Raw genomic sequence first — 12,410 nt, 5'->3', positions numbered from 1 at the left:
GTTTAATCTCAAGTTATTTTCAAGGGGAGGGAATTTAACCCTTTGAGACAGCAGAAGCTCTTCTGCACCAAAGATAAATTAGGTAAATATTGTGATAAATTACAAAATGTTTTTTGCATTTTTGTAGCCCTAATTATTTTCACTAGGTAGCCAATATGATCATCCCTGGGGACATTAATAAACAGTAATCCAAAATAATCTTTTAAACTGCATGGGAACTTGTCATTTCAGGTCTGACTTGCCAAATGTTGAACACTGCAAGTATACAGTGGGCAACTGAAAGACTTGGGTTAAAAGTGATAATGTAGAGATGATGGACTAGGCTGTGATTCAAGATATTTTTGAAACTACGTCATAAAACTGTACATAAATACTCAAATGATATGATATAGAAAATGCAGTTAGAAGCAGCAGAGGACCTGCTATTGCCAATTATGCCTCTATTTGAATGAAGAAAGGTTTCAATTGCAATTTTTTTCTTGCAGAGATCAAGAAACTTGTGATCGATGACTGTACGAAAGAAGGAGAGTGGAAGGTGTGGCAAGTACTTGATTACAGCAAACTAGAATTAACCTGATCTAATGTTTGAACACGTTTGATGAATAATTTAGCACTTAACAAAAAAAGTAATTGATGCCGTAAAAATGTAATGTCTGCTGATTCTGATATGCCAGCCAATAAGTGACAGCATGGAGTTTTGGAATTCGGGCTCAATTCCCTTCACTCTGCTGCATTCTAAATGTCTGTTGTGCTGAATGAGGAGGGGAAACTGATTTCCAGTGGACCACTCATGCACACATCTCGTGATGACTAGTCAGGAGCAGCAGTGGAGCAGGCTGTCTGTCTGTTCCCCCCCTTTTGGAGGTGGGTGGTGGCAGGTGGGTGGTGGAAGGTGTGAGGCGGGGGTGGCGGAAGGCGGGTGGCGGAAGGTGTGTGTGGCGGAAGGTGTGTGGCGGAAGGTGGGTGGTTCAGGTAGGTCCACAGGAAACCTTGTACAGTACATTAAAAAAAACTAATGAATATAAGTCATTATTTTGTGAATGAACTGAGGCATCTACAGTGCACTTAATACTATCCACCCTGTGTGTACCAACATCACTTCAAAAGAGGCTGAGCGTTGGAAGTCTTATCAAATGTGATATTTGAGGAGGAACTACTCAACTGTGAAACTGTAGGGACCATCACCAATTTATCCACAGTCAGTCTCGGTTTACCCAAATATATTTGGAATACCCAAATTTGCTACGGATTGCAAATATCTGGATTAATTTTACACCAGTTTAAAAAAAAAAAAATTATATATAAAGAAATGGAAAACAACTTAAATTCAGCATATTCATTTATTAAAAAGTAAACCTGCCCACCAAAAAGTTAGCAAGCAGTTGTTGACAGACTTAACAGATTGCAGATGTTCAGAAATGCAGCCAGCAGTAGTTTAAACTATATAATTTTATTGCACTTTAAAAGTAATTCATTGTGTGAACCACTTTTGGATCTTTCAAAGTGAAAGGTGCTATGAAAATGCAAGGTTTACATTTTTCCTGGTAACTGTTGGAATCTGGATAAGAAGCTTATACTACAATCAAATCTCAATTGTCTCTAACGGCTCAATGAAAATATCTTTTATGCCGCTCTGTCTTGATTCTTGGCTACTTTGACTATCCATAAATTTAACATTGTTGGTGAAATGGCTAGTGACAGGGCATGGATATTGCTGCACATAGCCAAAGATTGAAAGGCATCACAAAAGGTCATTGATGATGGAGTGGGCAGCAGATCTGGATTATTTTCCCCTGAACACACTCTACTGTGTCAGGGTTCATAACAAAAAGGAACCAGGCCCATAGAATAGCATTGACCTCATTATTACACAGTCTGAGCAGGTAAATTAGATGCCAGAAAGTGCAAGACAGCAGGATGAGAAACTGATTTCCAGTGGACCACTCATGCACACATCTCGTGATGACTAGTCGGGAGCAGCAGTGGAGCAGGCTGTCTGTCTGTTCCCCCCTTTTGGAGGTGGGTGGTGGCAGGTGGGTGTGTGGTGGTGGCAGGTGGGTGGTGGAAGGTGTGAGGCGGGGGTGGCGGAAGGCGGGTGGCGGAAGGTGTGTGGCGGCTAATGGGCAGCAAATCAATCTAACACGCAGCTAATTTAGTTTGGTTTAATTAATCGGGAGATAAACAAGGCTGACTGTAGATGATAACTCAGTTTGAACATGACCCCCTCTAATTCAATGATCTTGATTAGCACGTCACTGATGTGGTCATATCTTAAAAATGGCATCCTTAAACTTTCTTCTTTTACACCTTTATTCTCTATTCCAATGTACTGATAATTTATAATATATAATATAAAAACAGAAAATGCTGGAAATACTCAGCAGGTTAGGCAGCATCTGTGGAGAGAGAAACAGAGTTAACGTTTCAGGTCGATGACCATTTGTCATCTCTGTTTCTGTCTCCACAGATGCTGCCTGACCTGAATATTTCCAGCATTTTCTGTTTTTATTTCAGATTTCCAGCATCTGCAGTATTTTGCTTTTGTTCTGGCAATTTATGCCTTCTTTCGTGCAAATAGTATATTAAACATTCAGATTTTATAATCAATTCAGAATTGAGAATATTAACATTGCGATTGTACTTTTTAAACTTGAAATATAAGTGATCGGTCCTAGCGAGCCCATCTTGCAATGAGATGGTTGGTTTTCCTTAATTTTGTGTACAATATAATACATGACACTAAGGTGAAGTACTGATCTATCACTTGTGGCGATGGGTAGTGGAAGCCATTTAAGATGATGAATTAAGAGTATCACACAAGAAGTATATTTGTGTTTTCTCTACCCCACCCCAACATATTAGTAACAATGCACTAAATAAGCCTATTGACAGCACTGGAGTGTTCCAGGTTTGATCCTTGGTCTGTCATAAGTTAGTTGATCTTGGCTAGCGTGGCATAGGGAGCTTGTCAACCAACCCCATGCTGAGGATGGGAAAAATCAGGTAGCCTGTCCTACTCCTGATCGCTTTCCAGGAACTCCTGTTGGAACATGTGCATAAGGGGATGTTGTGCGAGGACAGGATAAGGACAGTTGTGATGCCCCCTGCCCCACAGTCAACAGTCTGCCAATCCTCATTGTTGAGGTATACACATTAGGAATAGCCATTTCAAAGTGGCATGTTTCGGTGGAGCCGCACCCAACCTTGAGAGGAGAAAAATAAATAGCTGTAAAAGACTAGTGCAGTCTGAAGGCAGAGTGTTTCTGAAGAGTTTGGCTTAGTTTCTATTTAAACTGTTAACCAACTGAAAGTTTAGTAAACTCTATTGCAAGATGCCTAAGCTGTCACTTTTCACTTGCAGATACTTGTTTTGGACCATTATACAACAAAGCTTCTTTCATCTTGCTGTAAGATGTCTAATCTTATGGCTGAAAGGATCAGTGGTACGTACTTGCTTTAAGAACACCTTTTATTATCTGATGATGTGTGATGCTGGATAATCTTGTATTTTCTTTATTTTAGTTGTCAGTTTATTGTAAGCTCACCTATTACACAACTTATAAAGGGGACACATACATGACAGCTGTTTTTAACATTTGCTTTTTTCCTTCCTCTTCTCGTGGTTTTATTTATATTTTCCCAAATTGTAATTTCAGTCTTCCGTATTCAGTTCTTCAATTCACTCATTTTACTTAGGAAGTGAAAGTTAAAGGAACTATTCTCCCTTTATATTTGGTTGTTCTTTCAGTTCCACTGAGTCTCCTTACGCCCAAAGTACTTCTCATTCTTCCTTTGCTAATGACAAGAAAAACTGAAACTGGACCAACAATTTAATGATCCTTTAAAACTGTAGTTTAAAATTAGCAATTTCTTTGCCATGGTGTGAGAGGGGGAACAAATTGAATTTTCAGTCGGATATAAATGGTGTTAAAAGTTTAAATTTAAATTTAAACTTTTAAGGTCCAAGAATACACACAAAATAATTGAAACCGATCATCAAACTGGATCAACTCCACATTTTGTAGATTAGGAGGATTAGTGCCTGAAGTAAGGATGTTATTTTTCTAACATTATGCTGTGACCCATTTAGATTACATTGGAATCTACCCAAACGGAAGACCTTAATCTGTCAGCGTCTGTCTTTCTTTATAAAACTGCCCTAAATTTGAAAAGATTGAACAAAGTGAAAGCCAATTAGAGTAGTAACACAAAGACAATGCTATATTATGCATCTTGCTGACTAAATCCGATCGCCATAGGTGCATGTTGAAACATTCTGACGATGTTTCTATCCTACAGGTGATTCTGACCGTGCCATTTGCAAGTGATATGTAGTGGACTAGCGTGCAGGTTGACATAATCTGTTTATGCCAGAAGTATGTCTTTGAATTTAATAAATTACATATTTTCAAACATAATCTAAGCTGAAACTCTTGTGCAATACTGAGGGAGTGCTGCATTGTCGGAGGCGCCGTCCTTTAGATGGGATTCAAACCAGTCTGCCTATTCCAGTGGTGGCAATATTCAAAGAAGAGCGGAGAGTTCTCCGTGTGTTGGTCAATGTTCCTCCCTCAATTAATGTCAACAAAAATAGATTAATTAGTCATTCATCTCATTACTGTTTGTGGGACCTTGCTGTGTGCAAAATGGCTGCAACATTTGACTACATAGCAAGTCACTGCACGTCATAGTAATTAATTGTATACAAATTGTTTTGAGATGCTCCTGATGCTATATAAATGCCCTTCTCTCCCAGGTGTGTGAATGTTGCTTTTCCCAAACAGTTGTCTGGTTGATGTGTGTGGTTAAAAATAAAAATCTAAATGATTAAACTTCATTTAATCACAAACATGAGGGGAAACAAATTGCTCCCTAAATGTTCTTTCCCGCTTAAGATATGCTGTGGATGTCCATTTTATTCCTTTAAATGATCTACTAACTCAAGTGATGAGTTGGTCTATCCTTATGAATGAAATAAATTGTTTGTTCCATTATTCTGAGTTGTATGCTCTGTTTACACCATGAAGGTGGGGATACAAATATAAAATTCTCTTTGGAACCCGTTGTTTTAACTGTGTGTGCAGTTAATACTACGGCTGCATATTAATTCATTCCAGTCCTCCTCCTCTGCTCTCCTGGAGGTGGTGATTCGTGCTGGGGTATGGCCCTTTGGACACTGACAGCTATTGGGTACTTCTCCCAAGTGGCCATTTTTCATATGTGAGCAGCCACAGTAAATGTTAAGAGGGTACTGTACCATGGGAAGGTGCCAATTCTGTCATCTCCTCCTGACCACTCACCGTTGTTACTAACTGGGTGATGGTAACAGAGATTCAGGTGGAACTGTCTACATGTGACTTCACAAGATTTGTGTTGGCACACAATTGTAAATCTGCTCATGATGTAAATATTGCATATGATTTTTCTAGAACCACGATCTGTACTCTGACCGTTTCTGTTCACAGTTGTTGAAGACCTATACAAGAACCGTGAGCCAGTTCCAAACGTGAAGGCTATCTACTTCATTACTCCAACAGAAAAGGTATAATTTTCAGGATAAATTAAGAAAACTCTCAGTAAAGTGTGCTTCTGGTACAGTATTATAGAACTATAACTCAGAAGATTTCTTTTCACTGCCTCTTGTGAACATTTTAATTTCTACATGGGGGGTGGGGGGAAGTATTTCTGCAATTGTGTTGTAAGATCATAGATGGAAAAGAGAAAATTGTCTTCACCTGTTTTGTGTACTGAACCTCATTTATTGTTAAACTGAATCATAGAAAGTTACAGCACGGAAGGAGGCCATTTCGGCCCATCGTGTCTGCGCCGGCCAACAAAGAGCTTTCCAGCCTAATCCCACTTCCCAGCTCTTGGTCTGTAGCCCTGCAGGTTAGAGCATCCCAAGTGCACATCCAAGTACTTTTTAAATGTGGTTAGGGTTCCTGCCTCTACCACCCTTTCAGGCAGTGAGTTCCAAACCCCCACAACCCTCTGGGTGAAGAAATCTCCCCTCAAATCCCCTCTAAACCTTCCACCAATTATTTTAAATCTGTGCCCCCTGGTTTTTGACCCCTCTGCTAAGGGAAATAGGACCTTTCTATCCACTTTATCTATGCCTCTCATAATTTTATACACCTCTAAGGTCTCCCCTCAGCCTCCTCTGTTCCAAGGAAAACGGACCCAGCCTACCCAGTCTTTCCTCATAGCTAAGATTCTCTACTCCCAGCAACATCCTTGTAAATCTCCTCTGTACCCTCTCTAGTGCAATCACATCTTTCCTGTTAATGTGGTGACCAGAACTGCACGCAGTACTCTAGCTGAGGCCTAACTAGTGTTTTATACAGTTGAAGCATACCCCCCCCCCCGCTCTTGTATTCTATGCCACGGCTAATAAAGGCAAGCATTCCATATGCCTTCTTAACCACCTTATCTACCTGGCCTGCTACCTTCAGGGATCTGTGGACATGCACTCCAAGGTCCCTTTGTTCCTCTACACTACTCAGTGTCCTACCATTTAATGTGTATTCCCTTTCCTTGTTAGCCTTCCTCAAATGCATTACCTCACACTTCTCCAGATTGAATTCCATTTGCCACTGTTCTGTCCACCTGACCAATTTATTGATATCTTCCTGCTGTCTACAGCTCCCTTCTTCAGTATCAACCACAGCCGATTTTAGTATCATCTGCAAACTTCTTAATCATACCACCTATATTCAAGTCTAGATCATTGATATATACCACAAAAAGCAAGGGACCTAGTACTGAGCCCTGCGGAACTCCACTGGAAACAGCCTTCCAGTCACAAAAACACCATCAACCATTACCCTCTGCTTCCTGTCTCCGAGCCAGTTTTGAATCCAACTTGACACTTTGCCCTGGATCCCATGGGCTTTTAACTTTTGTGACCAGTCTGCCATGTGGAACCTTATCAAAAGCCTTGCTAAAGTCCATATACACTACATCAATCGCACTACCCTCATCTACCCTCCTTGTTATCTCCTCAAAAAATTCAGTCAAGTTTGTCAGACACGACCTTCCCTTAACAAATCCGTGCTGACTATCCTTGATTAATCTGTGTCTTTCTAAATGAAGATTTATCCTGTCCTTCGGAATTTTTTCCAATAATTTTCCCACCACCGAGGTTAGGCTGACTGGCCTGTAATTACTCGGTCCTTTTCTCCCTTTTTAAACAAGGGTACCACATTAGCAGTCCTCCAGCACCACACCTGAAGCCAGAGAGGATTGAAAAGTGATGGTCAGGGCCTCTGCTATTTCCTCTTGCTTCACTTAACAGCCTGGGATACATTTCCTCCAGGCCTGGGGATTTATCCACTTTTAAAGCTGCTAATCCCCTTAATACTTTCACTGTTTATTTCATCTAATATTTCACACCCCTCCCCCCTGATAGCAATGTCTGCTTTGCCCCTCTCTTTCGTGAAAACAGATGCAAAGTATTCATTAAGAACCCTACCGATGTCTCCCGCCTCCACACACACATTACCCTCATGATCTCTAATAGGCCCTACCCTTTCTTTAGTTATTCTCTTACTCTTAATATATTTATAAAACATCTTTGGGTTTTCCTTGATTTTACTTGCCAAGAATTTTTCATGCTCTCTCTTTGCTTTCCTAATATCCATTTTAATTGCACCTGCACTTTCTGTACTCCTCTAAAGATTCTGGAGTATTTAGCCCTCGGTATCTGTCATACGCCCCCCTTTTTTTCTTTATCCTACCCTATATGTCCCTAGAGGGGGATCTAGATTTGTTAGTCCCACCTTTTTTCTTTAAGGCACATATTTGGTCTGAACCCTCCGGATCTCCTCCTTGAATGCCTCCCACTGCTCTGACACTGATTTACCTTCAAGTAGCTGGTTCCAGTCCACTATGGCTAAACCCCCTCGGAGCTTAGCAAAATTTGCTTTTCCCCAATTTAGAATTTTTATTCCTAGTCTATCCTTGTCCTTTTCCATAACTACCTTAAATCTAACAGAATTATGGTCACTAGCACCAAAATGCTCCCCCACTGATACGCCTTCTACCTGCCCAGCTTCATTCCTTAAAACTAAGTCCAGAAACGTCCCCTCCCTTGTTGGGCTTGCTACATACTGGCTAAAAAAGTTCTCCTGGATGCATTTTAGGAATTCCACACCCTCTATACCCTTCACGCTAATTTTATCCCTGTTAATATTGGGGTAGTTGAAATCCCCTACTATTACTGCCCTATAGTTTTTGCACTTCTCAGAAATTTGTCTACATATTTGTTCTTCTATCTCCCTCTCACTGTTTGGGGGTCTGTAGTACACTCCCAGCAGTGTGATTGCCCCTTTTTTGTTTTTCAATTCGACCCATAGGGACTTGTTTGATCACTCCAACATATCATCCCTCACAGCTGTAATAGTTTCTTTAATCAGTACCACCACCCCCCTCCCTTTTTACCTCCCTCTTTCCCATCTGAAAATCCTGTAACCAATGTTGAGCTGCCATACCTGCCCCTCTTTCAACCACGTCTCTGTAATAGCTATAATGGGGCAGGAATTCCTCCCCAAACGCGTGAGTACGGAAGGGGTAATCAGGCGTCTGGCCGGAGGAAATGCCGGTTTTCAGCATACACAGCGCATGCGCTGAAAACCGGCATTTCCTCTCCTCTAACCCAAGAGGTGAAGAGGCTAGCGCGTGCGCTGTAGGGGGCAGCGCGTGCGTCTTGGATTTCCTCTGTTTTGGGGGATTTGCGCATGTGTAAAGGCCTCCGGTCTTTACGCTTGTAAAAAGCACACGTAAGTATTTATTTTTACAGGTAAGTGGTGTTTTAGTGCAATTTAGAATTTTTTTTTTCCACAGGTTTATTATTTTAATGAATCTACAATAAGGTAAGTTTAGTTTTAGACCCTTTTTATTAAAAATTTATTTTTTTCAAAAAAAAATTATTGTTTAAATTATTTTTTTAAACTTATTTATACTTAATTTAATGATTGGGATGTTTTTTAAAATTTTATTTAAAGTTTAAGTAGTGTTTTGGGGTGCAGTACTTCTCATGAGTTTGACAGTTCTTACACTCAAACTTATGAATGAAGTTTCCCCTCCCCTGATTGGCTGAACAGTGCTCACCTGATCCCAGCCGGCACATCGCACTAACTACGCCGCTGGGTCAAGTTAGCACAGCGCGCCGACACCAGAACCGGGCCACTGACAGGAAATCCACTGCGGGCCAGGTTTCAGATGTCGGCGCGCAGTGTGAGCGCACATCGGGGGCTTGCACGCGCGGCAAGCCCCCGACACCAAGTTCTGGGCCATTATCATAGTCCCAAGTATCTACCTGTGCCCTCAGCTCATCTGCCTTGTTCGCTATACTCCTTGCATTGAAGTATATACCATTTAGTATAGGCATACCTCCTTGTTGACTACTATCTAGCCCTTGATTCCTCTGTCCTTCCAATTTACTTTCTACGTTTTTGTTTTCCAATTTCAGTTTTTCTTCCCTCCCTATTGACTCTATACTTAGGTTCCCATCCCCCTGCCAAGTTAGTTTAAACGCTCCCCAACAGCACTAGCAAACCCTCCCACGAGGATATTGGTCCCGTTCCCGTTGAGGTGCAACCCGTCTGGCTTGCGGAGGTCCTACCTCCCCCAGAAACAGTTCCAATTCCTCAGGAATCTAAAGCCCTCCCTCTTACACCATCTCTCCAGCCACTCATTCATCTGATCTATCTTCCTATTTCTGTACTCACTAGCATGTGGCACTAGTAGTAATCCGGAGATTACTACCTTTTTGAGGTCCTGCTTTTTAACCTCTTTCCTAGCTCCCTAAACTCTGCCTGCAGGACCTCATCCCTCTTCCTACCTATGTCGTTGGTACCGATATGGACCATGACCTCTGGCTGTTCACCCTACCCCCTCAGAATGCCCTGCAGCCGTTCAGTGGCATCCTTGACCCTGGAACCAGGGAGGCAACATACCACCCTGGAGTCACATCTGCAGCCGCAGAAACGCCTTTTCTGCTCCCCTAACTATTTAATCCCCTATCACTATTGCTCTCCCTCTCTTTCTCCCCGCCCGCCCCCGCCCCCCCCCCCCCCCCCCTGCCTGTGCAGCTGAGCCTTCCATGGTGCTGTGGACTTGGCTCTGGCTGCACTCCCCAGAGGAACCATCCCCCTCACCAGTACTCAGCGCCGAATACTGGTTGGTGAGCAAGATGGAGGTAGCGGACATGAGAGGGAGTGAGAGCGGAGCCTGAGGATATAAAGAGCGAGGCCCGAGAGCGGAGGCAGCGGACCTGGCAACAAAAACAAGGAGTGACATCACAGGAAAGCAGGGAAGTGATTGGTTGATCAGTATTTCTCTCTTTATCTTGGGCATTGGTTTAAATTAAGAGCCGGGATTAAAAACTAAATGTTCAAAAAGAGGGAGCTGATTGGTGAGTATCTAGTAAGTGTTTTTACTTGGCTTGCTTAAAGTTTTTAAGTTTATTCCAGCTAGGATAGTAAATAGTGTTGAGATACCGTGGCAAACGTGGGAGTCGAGACCAGAGTTGGTGAAACACAACTGCTTTAATCTACATCATGGCAAAGAGAAACTGGAAAAGCCCGCGCAACCACTTAAATACTCCCCAGACAGGACGTGCTCCCGGCAGCCTGTCCCTGCGGGAAACAAGTTGCTGGAGGAAAGGGCCCCCGGCTGGGGGCGTCTGCTTAAACTGTCCGTGCCGCCGTGAGCGGATTATGTCCAGTGGTGGCGTGTCGCCACAGAGCTCCCCCCAGAATCCGCTTAGGAGGAGTGGACGAGTCGTGACGGTGGTCTGATGGTTCTGCCGCAGCGGCTCTGAGTGGTCGCCGGTCTAGTTGGTTGGGCCGGGCGGTTCGCCGCCGGCTGTGCTGGCTTGCTGGCGGGACGGCCTCTAGTTGGAGGTCGGGCCACGGGGACCTGTTCCCCTGGTTCTGTGTGTGCTGGTTTGAGCCGGTCGATGGAGACTGTGTCGACCCTGTCGCCGAGTCGCAGCTTGAAGACCTTGTCCCCGGTTTGTAGTACCTCGTACGGGGGTCGCAGGGGTCCGCGGTGCACGTCGTGTCTCACGAAGACGAAGCGCGCCTGCTGTAAGTTTGGCGGGACGTGAGGTGCGAGTTCGCCGTGTCGGTTGACCAGAAGTGGGGCGAACTGTTGAGCGGAAGAGAAAGAGTTGAGCCGCTGCTGTTCGGCCGACCAAGGCGTGGTAGCCTCCGGGAGGAATTCGCCTGGTACGCGCAGCGGTTGTCCGTAGACTAACTCCGCTGCCGAGGACTGGAGGTCTTCCTTGACCGCGGTGCGTAGGCCTAGTAGCACCCACGGTAGGCGGTCAGTCCAGGTACTGTCCTGCAGGCTGGCGCGGAGTGAGGCCTTGAGTGACCTGTGGAAGCGTTCACAGCCCATTGGCCTGCGGGTGGTACGCCGTGGTTCGGTGGAGCGTCACCCCGAGGTTGCGTGCTGTGGCCGTCCAGAGTTCGGAGGTGAACTGGGCGCCTCTGTCGGAGGTTATGTCGGCTGGTACGCCGAACCTTGCGACCCAGGTGTTAACGAACGCCTTGGCGATGTCGGCTGTGGTGGTGGAGGTCAGCGGCACTGCCTCAGGCCAGCGTGTGTAGCGGTCGACCATCGTGAGGAGATAAGTTTGGCCTTGCGATGGCGGCAGAGGACCGACTATGTCGACGTGTACGTGGTCGAAGCGGCGGCTGGGTACCTCGAAGTCTCCCAGGGGTGCTTTTGTGTGCAGCTGTACCTTAGCCCGTTGGCAGGCGAGGCAGGAGGTGGCCCAAGTCCGAACATCTCTGCTGAGGCCGCGCCAGACGAAGCGCTGGGAGAGGAGTTTGACGGATGCGCGGGCACCCGGATGGGAGAGCCCGTGTAGCGCGTTGAAGATGCGGTGGCGCCAGGTTGCAGGGACGACCGGCCTGGGTTGGCCGAGTGAGACGTCGCAAGTGACTGCCGTGGCTTCGGGCCCGTGCGCGACCTTGGCTAGGCGTAGCCCTGGCAGGCTGGTAGCCGCCGAGAGGAGGTCTGGGTCCGTGAGCTGGGCCGCTGCTAGTTGCGCGTAGTCGACCGCGAGGTGATTCGCGCAGATGGCGGGACGGGAAAGGCAGTCGGCGACAACGTTGTCTCTACCGGAGACGTGCTGGATGTCCGTAGTAAACTCGGACACGGCCGCGAGCTGGCGTTGCTGCCTAGCGGACCAGGGTTCGGTGTGCTTGGCCATCACGTATGTGAGCGGCTTGTGGTCCACGTACGCAGTGAAGGGGCGGCCCTCCAGGAGGAACCTGAAATGGCGGACTGACCGGTGGAGCGCGAGGAGCTCTCGGTCGAAAGTAGAGTATTTGACCTCCGGGGGGCGCAGTTGGCGGCTGTAGAAGGCAAGTGGCTGCCACGCGCCATTGACCCACTGC

General features: G+C 45.2%; 1 protein-coding gene across 2 annotated transcripts in view; it reads left to right on the top strand.

Annotated features, from left to right (window-relative positions):
* stxbp3 (syntaxin binding protein 3) overlaps nucleotides 1–12,410 on the top strand; it is a 107,333-nt gene that overhangs the window by 22,070 nt on the left and 72,853 nt on the right. For both annotated transcript variants that reach the window (XM_085982438.1, XM_085982437.1), the window contains exons 2-4: nucleotides 486–535; nucleotides 3,362–3,443; nucleotides 5,466–5,542. In XM_085982438.1, coding sequence (XP_085838564.1) covers nucleotides 3,413–3,443; nucleotides 5,466–5,542 — 108 coding nt within the window. In that variant the 5' untranslated portion in view covers nucleotides 486–535; nucleotides 3,362–3,412. The remainder of the gene's footprint in view (nucleotides 1–485; nucleotides 536–3,361; nucleotides 3,444–5,465; nucleotides 5,543–12,410) is intronic.

The sequence above is a fragment of the Somniosus microcephalus genome, chromosome 3 (genome assembly GCF_052327205.1).
Source record: "Somniosus microcephalus isolate GS21.2 chromosome 3, FLI_Smic_1.0, whole genome shotgun sequence".
NCBI lineage: Eukaryota > Metazoa > Chordata > Chondrichthyes > Squaliformes > Somniosidae > Somniosus > Somniosus microcephalus.
Note: the sequence above shows the minus strand (reverse complement) of the source record. Positions and strands in the feature narration are given on the sequence as shown.